At 27.2% G+C, this 13,139-nt stretch overlaps 1 protein-coding gene across 1 annotated transcript in view; it reads left to right on the top strand.

Annotated features, from left to right (window-relative positions):
- LOC100204636 (saccharopine dehydrogenase-like oxidoreductase) overlaps positions 1 to 13,139 on the top strand; it is a 32,872-nt gene that overhangs the window by 7,554 nt on the left and 12,179 nt on the right. The window contains exons 3-8 of the mRNA XM_065819987.1: positions 5,122 to 5,202; positions 5,658 to 5,787; positions 10,342 to 10,391; positions 10,471 to 10,592; positions 11,085 to 11,319; positions 12,827 to 12,883. Coding sequence (XP_065676059.1) covers positions 5,122 to 5,202; positions 5,658 to 5,787; positions 10,342 to 10,391; positions 10,471 to 10,592; positions 11,085 to 11,319; positions 12,827 to 12,883 — 675 coding nt within the window. The remainder of the gene's footprint in view (positions 1 to 5,121; positions 5,203 to 5,657; positions 5,788 to 10,341; positions 10,392 to 10,470; positions 10,593 to 11,084; positions 11,320 to 12,826; positions 12,884 to 13,139) is intronic.

Below are 13,139 nucleotides of genomic sequence, written 5' to 3'. Positions count from 1 at the left end.
CAATAGTCTGCGCTATTAAACAGTGCACTGAGTACTGTCTATGCTTTGAGTCAATTTCTTTAACAAATTTAAAAATGAATAAAGTACCAAAAATTATAAAACACAAAAAACTATCGTCATCACAGTTCTCTAAACCTATCACTCACTAATATTCGTCTTTCAAGTAACTTTTTTTATGTTAAGGCTAATCTCTTGCAAAGTTCACCAGACCTACTTGCTCTTTTTTGAGACTTATTTGAGTTAAGCTGTCTCATCTTGTGATCTTAATGTTGATGGTTATCTTCCTTTAATTCCTAAAGACTCCAATGGTCACATGCTTGGCCTGGGTATTTACATTCATAAGAATTCACCCATTTGTTGGGAAACTAGGTTTGAATCCCCAGACTATTCTTTTATGTACTTTTGTTTAGCACCACTTCACTCTATTGCCTTTCTTTGTTCTATATTGCTCTCCTTCATCTCAAGACTGCTCTCTTTTTGATATTATTTCTGATCAAATTGACCAACCCCTCTCTCTTTATCCATTAGCCAATATTGTTGTTGCTGGTGACTTTAATGCTCATCACACTGAATGGCTTGGCTCTAGTGTCAGAGATTCTGCAGGCGTTAAAGCCCACAACTTTTGCCATTCTCAATCTCTAACTTAAATAGTCAACTTTTCAACTTGCTTTCCAGACAACCCGAATCATTTACCTTATGTCTTGTTTTTGATCCTAGTCAGTGCTCAGTTTCTCCTCATTCACCTTTAGGTGTTTCTGATTGCGGTTTAATTTCTCTAAAACTATTATTTCATTCTTCTTTATCGTCAGAATCCTCCTATTATTATACCTCTTACAACTAACTTAAAGCTGACTGGACTCTTTTCTGTGATTATCTTTGTGATGGCCCTTGGGTAGAAATCTTTCGTCTTCCTCCTGACAAATGTACTTCTTACATAACTTTGTGGATTCAGGCTGGCATGGAATCTTTTATTCCCAATCAACGATTTCAGGTCAAGCCTCACTCTTCTCCATGGTTTTCCTCACATTGAGCTGCCAATCAAAACCGTTACTTCCATATCTATCAGCAAAATAGTTCTTCAGAAAACAGATGTCTGTTTATTACTGCTAGAAACCATTGTAAAAAGATTTTGTCTAATGCCAAAGCCTGCTATTCTCAGGTCATGAAATCTTGTATTTCATCACAAAAATTAGGCTCTCATGACTTCTGGAGAATCTTTAATAGTATTAATAATAAGGGCAAATCTGTTATTCTATCTCTCTTGTTTGGTTCAGACTTTGTCTCCTCACCTAAAGATAAAACTGAATTGTTTGCTGAGAAATTTTCATCAGTATCATCTCTTGATTCCACTAGTTGCATTCTACCTGATATAGCCATCAAACAGGTTGATCCATTGCTTGGCAATGATGTTACTACATTCACTGATGATACTACCATTTGTTCTTATCATGATAAGAAGCTAACACTATCTGATTGCTTGGAGGGGGCATTTAAGCTTGAAAAGGATCACACTGTGAGCCCCATGCTACAGCATGGGGCTCACAGTGGCTGGTGAACTTTAATTCAGATAAAACTCAATTTTTTTCAGCCAATCGTTATCGCAATAATTTAGATCTTCCGATATTTATGAACGGTAATGTACTCGATGAGTTATCTACCCTTCATCTTGTAGGATTAACTCTTACTTCCGATCTTTTTTGGAAACCATATATCAAATCTGTTGCAATATTAGCATCTGCTAAGGTTGCATCTCTATATCAATCTCAACACTTTCTTACTCTGGATTCTATTTTCTATCTCTATAAATCTCAAATCTGGCCTTGTATGGAATACTGTTGCCATATCTGGGGCAGATCTTCTAATGATGCCTCTTTTAGGCAAGGTGCAAAAACACATTGTAAACATAGTCGGACCTGCTCTTGCAGCCAACCTCTAACCATTATCACATCGTCGTAATGTTACTTCTCTTTCTCTTTTCTACAAATACTATAATGGGCACTACTCTAAAGAGCTAGCGTCTCTTGTGCCATCTACTAAAGTTCATTCTTGTGTTACTCGTCATTCAATTAATCTCATTCATTTTCCTAAGTGCTCTTCTCTTAAAAAATTTCTTCATCTTGCTTTCCTGATTCATATAGTTTGCAATCTTTTAAGTTGTCTGTCAATCGTTATATCTTGCGCTACAATCTTCATCTTTTCTCTTCCAGTAACTTCCAACTCTAATAGTGGTTGCTTGCAGCCTTGTTGGAAGAGAAGATGTTAAAAAAAATAACAATAATATAATACTTAACAAGCTTTTGAAGAACCAAAAACAGAATGTCAGAGATATGAATAAAGAAGCTGTCTGAACCATCTTCTTCTTCCCTTCATTCATGAAGCAAGGTTTATGGCAGATGCAAATAAATTGCATCTGTTATGAACCTTGCTTCATGGCGAGCTCCTGGATAAAATTTTATGACAAAAACATGTCCACCAACCTAGTAAACATAAATTTGAAGATACTTGTAGTCTCCTTTCTCTAAAATACTTTTATTTAGTGCAGCCTCTCCAAACTTTAATGCTGCCTTGGCTATATTGTAGATGGTTGATCCAGCCTCTAAAGAAGTTCAGTTAAACCTAACAGATTATCTGGTGAGGTGTTAATCTTATCAATAATCTTTGACCAAGCTTTATGTAAAAAATTTTTCTTCTTGGAGACTTAGTCTAGGCACTAGTCAGTTCAGTCATCATTTTTTTAATATGTACTTCAATAATATGGCGACGACACTTGCACTAGATGAGACTAGTATTAAGGATAGTTGATAGGATTGTAACTGCTCCATCAATATTTCCAGTGTTGGGTGCTTTTGTGTCACATCAAACACCCACAATATTGTCGACAATATCATAGGATTCCTATGATATAGGATTAATTCTAGGTGTTTAACAAGTTTTCCATCGAAATGGACTGTGAGTTTCTTTACTTTTAAAACATCAATAAGGTCCTGAAGTAGTGTTTTACCTAAAGCAATTAAATTATATATTCAAAATAATAAAGATATAAGACAAATATACCTATTCACTTAAGTGAATAGTAATTACCAAGATTTTCAATAATTCTGTATCTTTTTATGTGTGGAGTAGGTCTTGATAAATTAATTTTATGTAAATCAACACCAGCTTTGTTGCAGATAGCAGAAATCATAGCATCCTGGGGTAACACCAATTCTATATCGAACACTAACAGCAGAAGTAGCTTCAACTAATAATAATAATATTTTTTTGATTTTTTTGAATTGGATACATCATAGTCAGAATCAGTACTTTCTTTGCATGAATGGGAACTTTCAAACGCCTCTACAGCATTTTCAAATTCCCTAACTGTTGACTAATGGTTATTACAGTAAATTTCAAACCTTATAAATTTACTAAATTAAAACAATGTTTCAACAGTAGGCAAACAAATAAAGCAATGACAAAAACAACTAAAAAAAAGAATATAATTAGATGATTATATTTATAAAGAAAAAGTAAAATTTTTGATTTAAGACTTATAAATAGATGTTATGAAAACTGTTAAATTCTTTACAATTCTTTAAAATGTTTTTTAAAGAATTGTAAAGAGTTTAAAGTTAAAATTCTTTAAAGAATTTTCAAGAAAATAAACAAAAATATTCAATAGTAAAAACACCAAATAAGTTTTTATAAGTAATCTTAAATCTATTCGTCCGGATATCTATTTTATAAGTAATCTTAAATCTATTCGTCCGGATATCTATTTTATAAGTAATCTTAAATCTATTCGTCCGGATATCTGAAAGAGAAGCAAAAAGAGTAAAAAGTAGACCTAAAGTTCAATTTAAATATAAAAAAATTAAGATTATTTTTTTGGGGTTAATTGGCTTACTAAAGAAACTAAAGTTTTATTAAGCTGCACGATTTAAAAAAATGCGTTAGTGGAAGATCACTCGACTCATAAGCAAGATGTTTCGAGTTTGATCCCCGCCACCTCCCTGGTATTGTGCTCAACCTGTTTCTCCACACAACAGTCTTGTTTATCAAAATTTGTGTTTCGGAGTTTAAAAAAACATAATATAAGAATACAGAAACTATAAACACATTATTTAACACTTTTAAACACAAACTATTAAACAATCTTGTTATCAAACATGCATATCATTTACGAACCAGTTCATCATACTTAAGAACCTCTTGGCAATGGTAAGTCTTTCAATTGTTATTAATCGGGATTTCAATTGTTGAGACATTGATGATCATTCAAAAGTTATGTTATTCCTTTAAGACAATATATTAGAAACATTAGAAAATATAACATTTTTTACCTACCTTACCTTAAATGATCTATTTTAAATATCTATTTTAATATTTTAGTATCTATCTAATTTAAAAACAAATTGCTCTTTATTGTTCTTGATTTTGAACATGCAACATATAGTTTAGCTAAACATAGTTTTTTCAGATATACACCAACTTTATTAAGCATTTAATCTTGACTTTTATTGATTGTTATTGCCAATCTAACAGGAAACTGATGAAGTTTCAGAACAAATGGCAAATTAGAATTTGACAACTAAATTCAAGAAACAAATACCTGTTTACCGTCAAATTTTCAATAAACATAATTACACAACCATTTTTAATCAAAAAGGAGGCCAAAAGGAGCTAAGTTGTCTAAAATCTCAACAGCAAAGCCATTTCTTTTATTAAAGTCGCTAGCCTCTATTTGATCAGTACTTCATTTTAGTCTCTCTGAGTAAATATTCAAACACTTCTTCATTGATTATAAATGAATCTGCATGAATGGGTATTAAATGTTTAGAATTTTGTTTCAAATTTTTATTTTATAAACAATTTTGTTTCAAATTTTTATTTTATAAACAATTTTGTTTTAAATTTATAAACAATTTTTATTGAACTATTTATAAAAGCAAAAAAAAAATGCCTGAAAAATATTATATTTAAATCTCTACAATTTATTTCAAAACAAAATATATTTATAAACCTCTACAATTTTTTTTTTCTTGTAAGTTTTATAATAGTCTAATGTTGCTTTCTTAAACAAACCTGAAACCATTTCATTAGTTTTGTGTTTTGTTGAAAACTTTATTTTTGTCATTATAGTTTCGATGGTATGGAGAACAAGTTGTCAAGGCTTGTGTTGATATGGCAACTAATTATGTTGATATAAGTGGTGAACCAGAGGTATAAAGTATTTATATATCATTAATGTCATTTCTATATTTTTAAAAGTATTTCTATATTATAAGAAATACTTTTAGTAATATAACTATAGGTGTTATTGTAATAAGTTGTAAATTAATATATTAGTCTATTAATTTTAACTTAAAAAATATATTTTTATAACAAAGAAACTTTCTATTTGACAATGTTTTTAAAATATTTACTTTTTTTTTTTCCTTTTTCCATGTTCTAAAACTCTTTTAAGTTTTTAAATATAGTTCTTTAATTTCTTTTCATTTTTATTTAGTTTTATTTCTTTTCTTCTTTCTTAAAAGACTCTCCATTGTGTTTTTTTATCTTTTTTTTTTCACTTTTTAAAAGTATTTTATTTAAGAAAATACTTCATTGAATAAATATTAGCTTTTCTTCATTGATTGGATTTTTATTATCAATTTTTTTTTTCTTTTTTTACTAAGTATCTTCAAATGTTGCAGTTGAAATATCATAAACAAGCAGAGGAAAAAGGGATACATATAGTTGGTGCTTGTGGATTTGACAGTGTTCCAGCTGATGTTGGATTGGAATTACTAAGAGAAAAATTTAATGGTACAAAACTATATCTAAATATATTCACATACACACACACATATATACAGATATATATATATATATATATATATATATATATATATATATATATATATATATATATATATATATATATATATATATCACAAGAGCAGGTGAGTAGATGACTAGCAAATCATACAAAGGAGTAGACTAATTTTAATGAATAACATAAATATATAAATCCTATCTATGTAAATGCTCCAATTCTCAACTACTTTTCCATGCATACAGCAAAATAGTACCAGTGCATTTTAATTGTATACTTTTCTTTCAAAATTTTAATTGAAATTAAAACAAATTTTTAAATTAAGATGTTGCGTTGTCACTAAAAGCATGAACTTCTGTTGTTTTTTTTTATAGTCTGATAAAAGCTCAATAATTTTATTTATGTTTGCAATGGCAAATAGTTTTGTAAGATCTTTTAAATATATTATTCTTGATATTTAATTTGATGATGTTGAATTGAAAATTAGAGATTTGATTTTAACCAAAGTGAGCTGTTTGTTTTGATTTGGGAAGAATAAGCATAATTTTCTGCCTTCTTTGTTAACTTTTTCTATGTTAATGTACAATGTTGTTTGAGGTTTTTGCCATTGACTCCACAAAGATCTTACTCAAATGGTTTAAATTGGAGTAAAAATTTATCAGGCAAACTATAAACTCTGTATTTATTGGAAACAGAATTAAAAGATTGTTTTATTGGTTTTTCACAGTTTCAAAGTTAAAAGTCATGTAGTTTTCTGTTTTAATTATTGAAAAGATGTCTGAAATTTGCGAAAGTAATTCAAAAGCATAACTCATGTTTTCATTTAACATGCAAACACAAACATAAAGAATTTATGATACACATTCAATATAAGTTTGTTTCAACTGACAAAATTTTGACTACTTTAATATCTGTGTTTTAAGATCTGCTGAGGCTTTTTCATTCTGCACTTTTTTTTCTTTCAGTTGCAATTTTTTGAAAATCTTGTTTCTATCTATTTCCGAAGTCTGGCAATTTTTGTATTTATTTTTTTTTTATTATTAAGTTTTTTGTTTAAATTTGGTGGGTTCAATAAAAAGTAAATTAAAAATTTCTTTAATAGTTTTTAATAGTTACTAATTTTTATTTAATTATTTAATTTTTAATAGTTACTAATTCTATAATATTTACACTATGCAAATATTTTTTATTTTGATTAGATGAACAACCAACAGATTCTTGGAGAGATTCCATAATTTTAAGTTTACTATAAATGTTTTTGATGAAGTTTTAAATGAAGTTTCAAATAATTACCTTTAAATGAAGTTTCAAATAATTACCTTTTTGAATTAAAAAATGTGTGAAGTAGAAAAAGTTTTTAAATTGAGAATAACGTTAACAAAATTTGAAACATTTAACTATTTTGTTAATCAACAACGCAACAGAAAGATTAGATTTTTATTAAATTGTTTGATGCCACATAAATAATAGACATAAGTAATTGTTTGATGCCACATAAATTTTGTTTTGTGTGCTTCAATAATTTAATCCAGCTTTGCTGTTGCTCTGCTTGCTTGCTGTTGGAAATTTTCATCACAACTCAGGTAGTTATATCTCACTTTATTGTAAATAGTAATAGCAAGACAAGATTTTAATAATTTTGAAGTTGTTACAGCTCCTGAAATAGAACATGGAGTGTGTCTGATACTGGGTGGTCTAAATTTTGGCTTCCTGAACCTTTTCTGTCAAACATAGGATATGCTTAAAGTTTTAATTTTGGTTGGTTAAGGATCTCATGGCTTCATAGAATTGATTGATTTAGCTATCAAGAATGACATTATCGTAGCTTCCAGCACATTACATTGGCTTCAACCTTGTGATGAGTGTATTTGGACAACTAAAGCTACATTATAGTGTTGCTTGCATGATGAATCCATGTCCAGGTAATTAATTGTCATGAAAAATATTTTGTAGTTTGTATAAAACAATGCAGGTGAAAGCAACATGTGAAAATACCTCTCAATTTACTCAAAAGATCAAGATCTAAGACACTCAACAAATGTCTATCTAATGTTCTAGTTTCTTGAAAATATCTTAACTGAAAACATCCATGCATTATATTTTCTATGGTTTATATTCCAAACTATATTTGCAGTCAAAAATATTCAGATTCTTGTGATACATTTTCCTATTTTTATTTTATTTGTTCGGTATATTGGAAATAAGAAGTAAAAGGTATTTTTAAAAAATTTAAATTGACTATTTAAGTTTTTAATTTTAACATATACTTTCATACAATAGTTTGCTATTCTTTGTTACAAATACTTGCTGTTATAGTCAACAACACAGATTAAAAGTTGTTTTCCATATTCTGTTATCTAAATGCTGTTTTCTAAAGATTTTAAAAGAAATAAACACTAAATCATCCATATTGATCAAAAGTGGATCACATTTAGGATATCTTTTTCAAAGTATAAATTTGAGTGAAACATTCTGCAGCAGCAGATACAAGAATGCTTGCTTGAATTTACTTCCACATGAATTTGAATTTAATGATACAGGCTTTTTTTATATCATATGAAATATAAAACTCCACATCATTCACTTAAATAATATTCATTAATCCTCTGACATACTTATATGTTACAAATATATTTTTAACAATGGCAGTTTAAAAGTTAGCATTTGATGTTTTTTGTTGTTGTTGTTGTTATTGTTGAGAGCTGTTTTATTACTCTTGTCAGTTACCGTGATAACTGCCAAGTTCATTTTCAAAAATGATCATCTCCCCTCAAATTCAAGTTAGAAAAATGGTTGCAGCTGTAATCTCTGTCCTACAGCACCTTGCTAGTTAAATTCTGCAAATTATTGCAGTGATTATCTTGTTTTTGTTTTTCAGTTTTTCCTTTTTAAGTTGCAAAATTTAGCAATTTTTTACCACATTGAGTTTTAAGTCTAAACGCTTCAACCATTTGAGTTTCTGTTGGTCTGTTAAGAGTTGAAGCAAGTTTGCTTATTCTATCTGTTAAATTAGTTGAATTTTTAACTTCATGTTTAACTGCATTTGTTCTGTAAGTGTATGGCTTCTTTATTTCAGTGTAGGCAGGGTCAAATTAAGGTAATGTTTTAAAGTAGGGATAATTGTTCAGGCGCCCCCAAATGCCCTATTAACTATTATCAAAGTTTAAGTTTTGAAGTTAAAATAAAATACTACATCATTTTTTTATATTAAAACATGTAGTTGTACAACAAATTGTTTTTTAAAATGTTTTTCTTTTTCCATGGCAAAAGCTAAAAGAATAACAGTAATGAATAAATCCATATTTGAAGATTTTAAAAGATCTGCTTCAATTTTCAATAAAGCTAATCTATTAAGACAGTCATTTAACATTGTTGGTCTTGCATAATTTTTTTATTTTATTCTTTTTTTAGAACAGAAAATGAATGTTCCCATTACAACTACACAAATACATTCTCATTACTATTTCTAAATTTAGAAACACTTTTTCTGAAGTTTCATCTTTAATAAATTCTAACATAAGACATGCAAGAGATATATAACAATTTTCAAATAAATTTGTGTCAAAATTATTTCTGTAAAGTGTAAATATTTAGCCTTTAGTGTCTTGGAACATTTTTTGTAATTTATATGTTGTCATAGTGAAACCATTGTGCTAAAAATTTTGTGCCTACCTTACAGTTCCAAATAGTTTAAGGTCAACAAAATATACCAAGGGCCGTTTATATTTTTTCAACATGTCAAAAATTTCATTTTGAAATTTTTGAGTTATGACAAGTTTTTTATTTGTGAACACAAAAAAAAAACACAAATTTTTGTATAATTTTGGAATATGTTTCACACATTACACTTTGACAGAGTCTTTAACCTATCAGTTATCAAAAAATAAATTTTTTTTAGTTGTTTTTTGCACCAAATGTTTTAACTGTACAGGTATTTTGTCCATCTAATGCTAAAATCAATTAAATAAAAATATTACCTAAATTATATGTATTTATAGCTATATAAATAATATATAGTATAACCATTATTAGCAATGTAATTATAAAGATTTGTTACTTTACAATCTGCAAGTTCATTATAATTAGGTATAACCAAAATGATACTATTAGCATTGTTAATATTTAATCAATGTCAATATCAAGTTTGTTTTTAAATGTTTCTTTGCTTAAATTATTATTAGACTTAAAATAACTGATTATTTTACCACAGTGCAATTTTATCATGAACTAATTTTTTGAAAATTTTATCAAAAAATTTTTTTTTTTTTTTTTTTAACCCTGATGATCATTTTTCTTGTCAGTTACCTTGGTAACTGACAAGAAAAATTGGTAATTAAGTAATAAATAAAGCAAAAATATCATTTTAATTAAGTTGAATAATTTAAGAGAAATTGTTTTTTAATTTTTCATTTAAAAAATTCAGATGTTCTTCAATTTTCAGCTAATTGCAAACTATCTTTTTTTTTTTTTGTATTTGTATTTTGTTCATTAAAATATTTCTATTGTACAATAATCTTTTTATTTTAATTTTTAATTTAAAATAGGTGAACTAACTGCAGCTGAGAGTTACATTCATTTATATGGACCACAAAAAGTATTTTTTTATCTTTATTTTTTGTCATTGTTATGGAGTAATTACCTTGTTGTTTGTTTAAATTTATTTACCTTTGCAGGGGAACTATGGAACTTACCTAACTATCATACACAGTGTTCAAGGCAGAGAAAATTTGAAAATTCAACAAAAAGCAATTTTTAAAGAAAGACTTAGATTTACTGGACCTAAACTTCTTATGAGGTTAATGATAGCTATAATGATGATGATGATGATGATGATGATGATGATGATGATGATGATGATGATGATGATGATGATGATGATGATGATGATGATGATGATGATGATGATGATGATGATGATGATGATGATGATGATGATGATGATGATGATGGTGATCATGATAATGGTGATCATGATGATGATGATGATGTTGATAATGATGATGATGATGATGATGATGATGATGATGATGATGATGATGATGATGATGATGATGATGATGATGATGATGATGATGATGATGATGATGGTGATCATGATAATGGTGATCATGATGATGATGATGATGTTGATAATGATGATGATGATAATGATGATGATGATGATGATGATGATGATGATGATGATGATGATGATGATGATGATGATGATGATGATGATGATGATGATGATGATGATGATGATGATGATGATGGTGGTGATCATGATTATTTGTATTATTATTATTAGATATCCAGGTTTTTCAAAATCTGAGAATCGTTGGTTTATTCCTTTTCTTGGTGCAGATCCTTCTGTTGTCAGGCGTACACAGTTATATGAGAGTATGAATCACAATCAAACACCAATTCAGTATGGTGCTTATTTTACTGCTCCTTCATTTTTGGTTGCATTTTTTATGATCCTTTTTGGGCTTCTTGTTTGGATATTAACAAAATTTTCATTTGGTATCAAACTGCTTGAAAATGTAAGTTTCAACAAAGATATACAAAGTTTATATATTTTTGGTCATAAGAATCTTTCTGAAAACCATGTCAATTCCTATTTTTTTCTTTATATTTATGCAAACTTACTATTTCAATCATAGTTATGACTAAAATTTATTTTACTGTACATATAAGTACAGTGTGTGTACTTATGCTAAAATTTATACATTCAAATATGATGATATAAAAATATGAATTATATATTATTTTAATTTTACATTTTAGTTAAAATCTTAGTTTTCATATATTATAAGCATTTTTATGTTAAATAAATATTATTAAAAAATGAAATAATAAAGAAGTCAACTGGGCTAAAACAGTTTTTATGTTTTATGTTTTTTACAGTTATGCACAAAATTTTGTCAACTATTTTTTATGTAAAATTTTTAAAGATAGATATTTTAGATTTGCTTTATTAATCATTTTTAAATATTTTATATTCATTTTTTTAATATTTATTTTCATATTTTCATTAATGTTTCAAATATTAAGATATTTTATTAAACTAAAATTCTTTAGATAAACAATACACATTAATTTTTCTAAAAATGTTTTGTACTAAAACACAAATAAAACTTGCAAAACAACACTAACATTCATAAAAGATTAAGCTACATAATAGTTAGGTAGAATTTACAAACAGGTCTTAAAATATATTCATTATAAATATCCAATATATATTGAATAATATATATACTATATATAAGATGTAAAAAAAAAAAAAAATACTTTTCGATATATTGTACCTGTACTATTGAATTAAAGCTATATTGTCCTGTTAAATTTAATAAAAGTTATTTCCATAAAATACTTATTAGTACCTGTTTGTAAACAATTAAGAAAGTTCTTTAATAAAATTTTACTTTTATAATTTCAAGTGACACTGCTTACAAATTAATGTTATATGAGGATAAAAAATTAAGCAAAAGTTGCAAATAAAAACTATTTTTTAATTGTTTAACGCTATTTTTGTTGTTTAGTAACACATAATGGATATAGCGTAATATATTTGTATATATATTATATTTGTATACATCTAACAATAGTTTTTTGAAACATGATAAAGGCACTGTGATGTTTTATGTGGTTGAGTCATTTAGTAAAACATGATGAAGACTGATTATTTGAATTATTTGTTAATACTTATTGAAAGCACTGTGATTATTTGAATTGCTCAATAAAAAATGAAACAAAAAAATTAGCAATTCTTAATTTATAATGAATAAAGTGTAGCATTATGTAAATATATCAAGCATATATTTTAGTAAAAGATTTTAAACTTCTAATTCAAATCATCTTATAACTTTTTAAATTTATTTGTAAAGAAATAAAATCAAAACTTGCTTAAAATCATGATCTTATGTGCACATAATGGCCAATTGTATATTGAAAACTTTTAATAGTTTCTAATTTTTTTATTACTCATTTTATTACTTTTATTACTTAAATTTTTGATTTTTAAAGTGGTTATTATTTTATTTGTTTTAGTATCCTAAAATATTTTCATTTGGAACATTTTCGTTTGAAGGACCTTCACGTGAAGACGTAAGTTCTTTAATGTTTTTTTGTTTGTTTGAAAAAACTGTATATTTAATCTATAGCAAAAAAATCTGTTAAATTGGTAAAGTAACTAGTCCCTGCTAGTAGATCCAGAATTTAAAGTTTAAAAAAAAAATTAAAGAAAATGAATGTATTAACAGTTACACAACATCTGTAGTACAGATTTACATACATAAAGGTAAAAATGGGATATCAGATAAATGTAAAAAAGGGGACATCAGATAAATAAAAAAGGGACATC

The sequence above is a fragment of the Hydra vulgaris genome, chromosome 15, assembly GCF_038396675.1.
Source record: "Hydra vulgaris chromosome 15, alternate assembly HydraT2T_AEP".
In the NCBI taxonomy this organism is placed as follows: domain Eukaryota; kingdom Metazoa; phylum Cnidaria; class Hydrozoa; order Anthoathecata; family Hydridae; genus Hydra; species Hydra vulgaris.
This window is presented reverse-complemented; position numbering and strand designations above follow the sequence as displayed.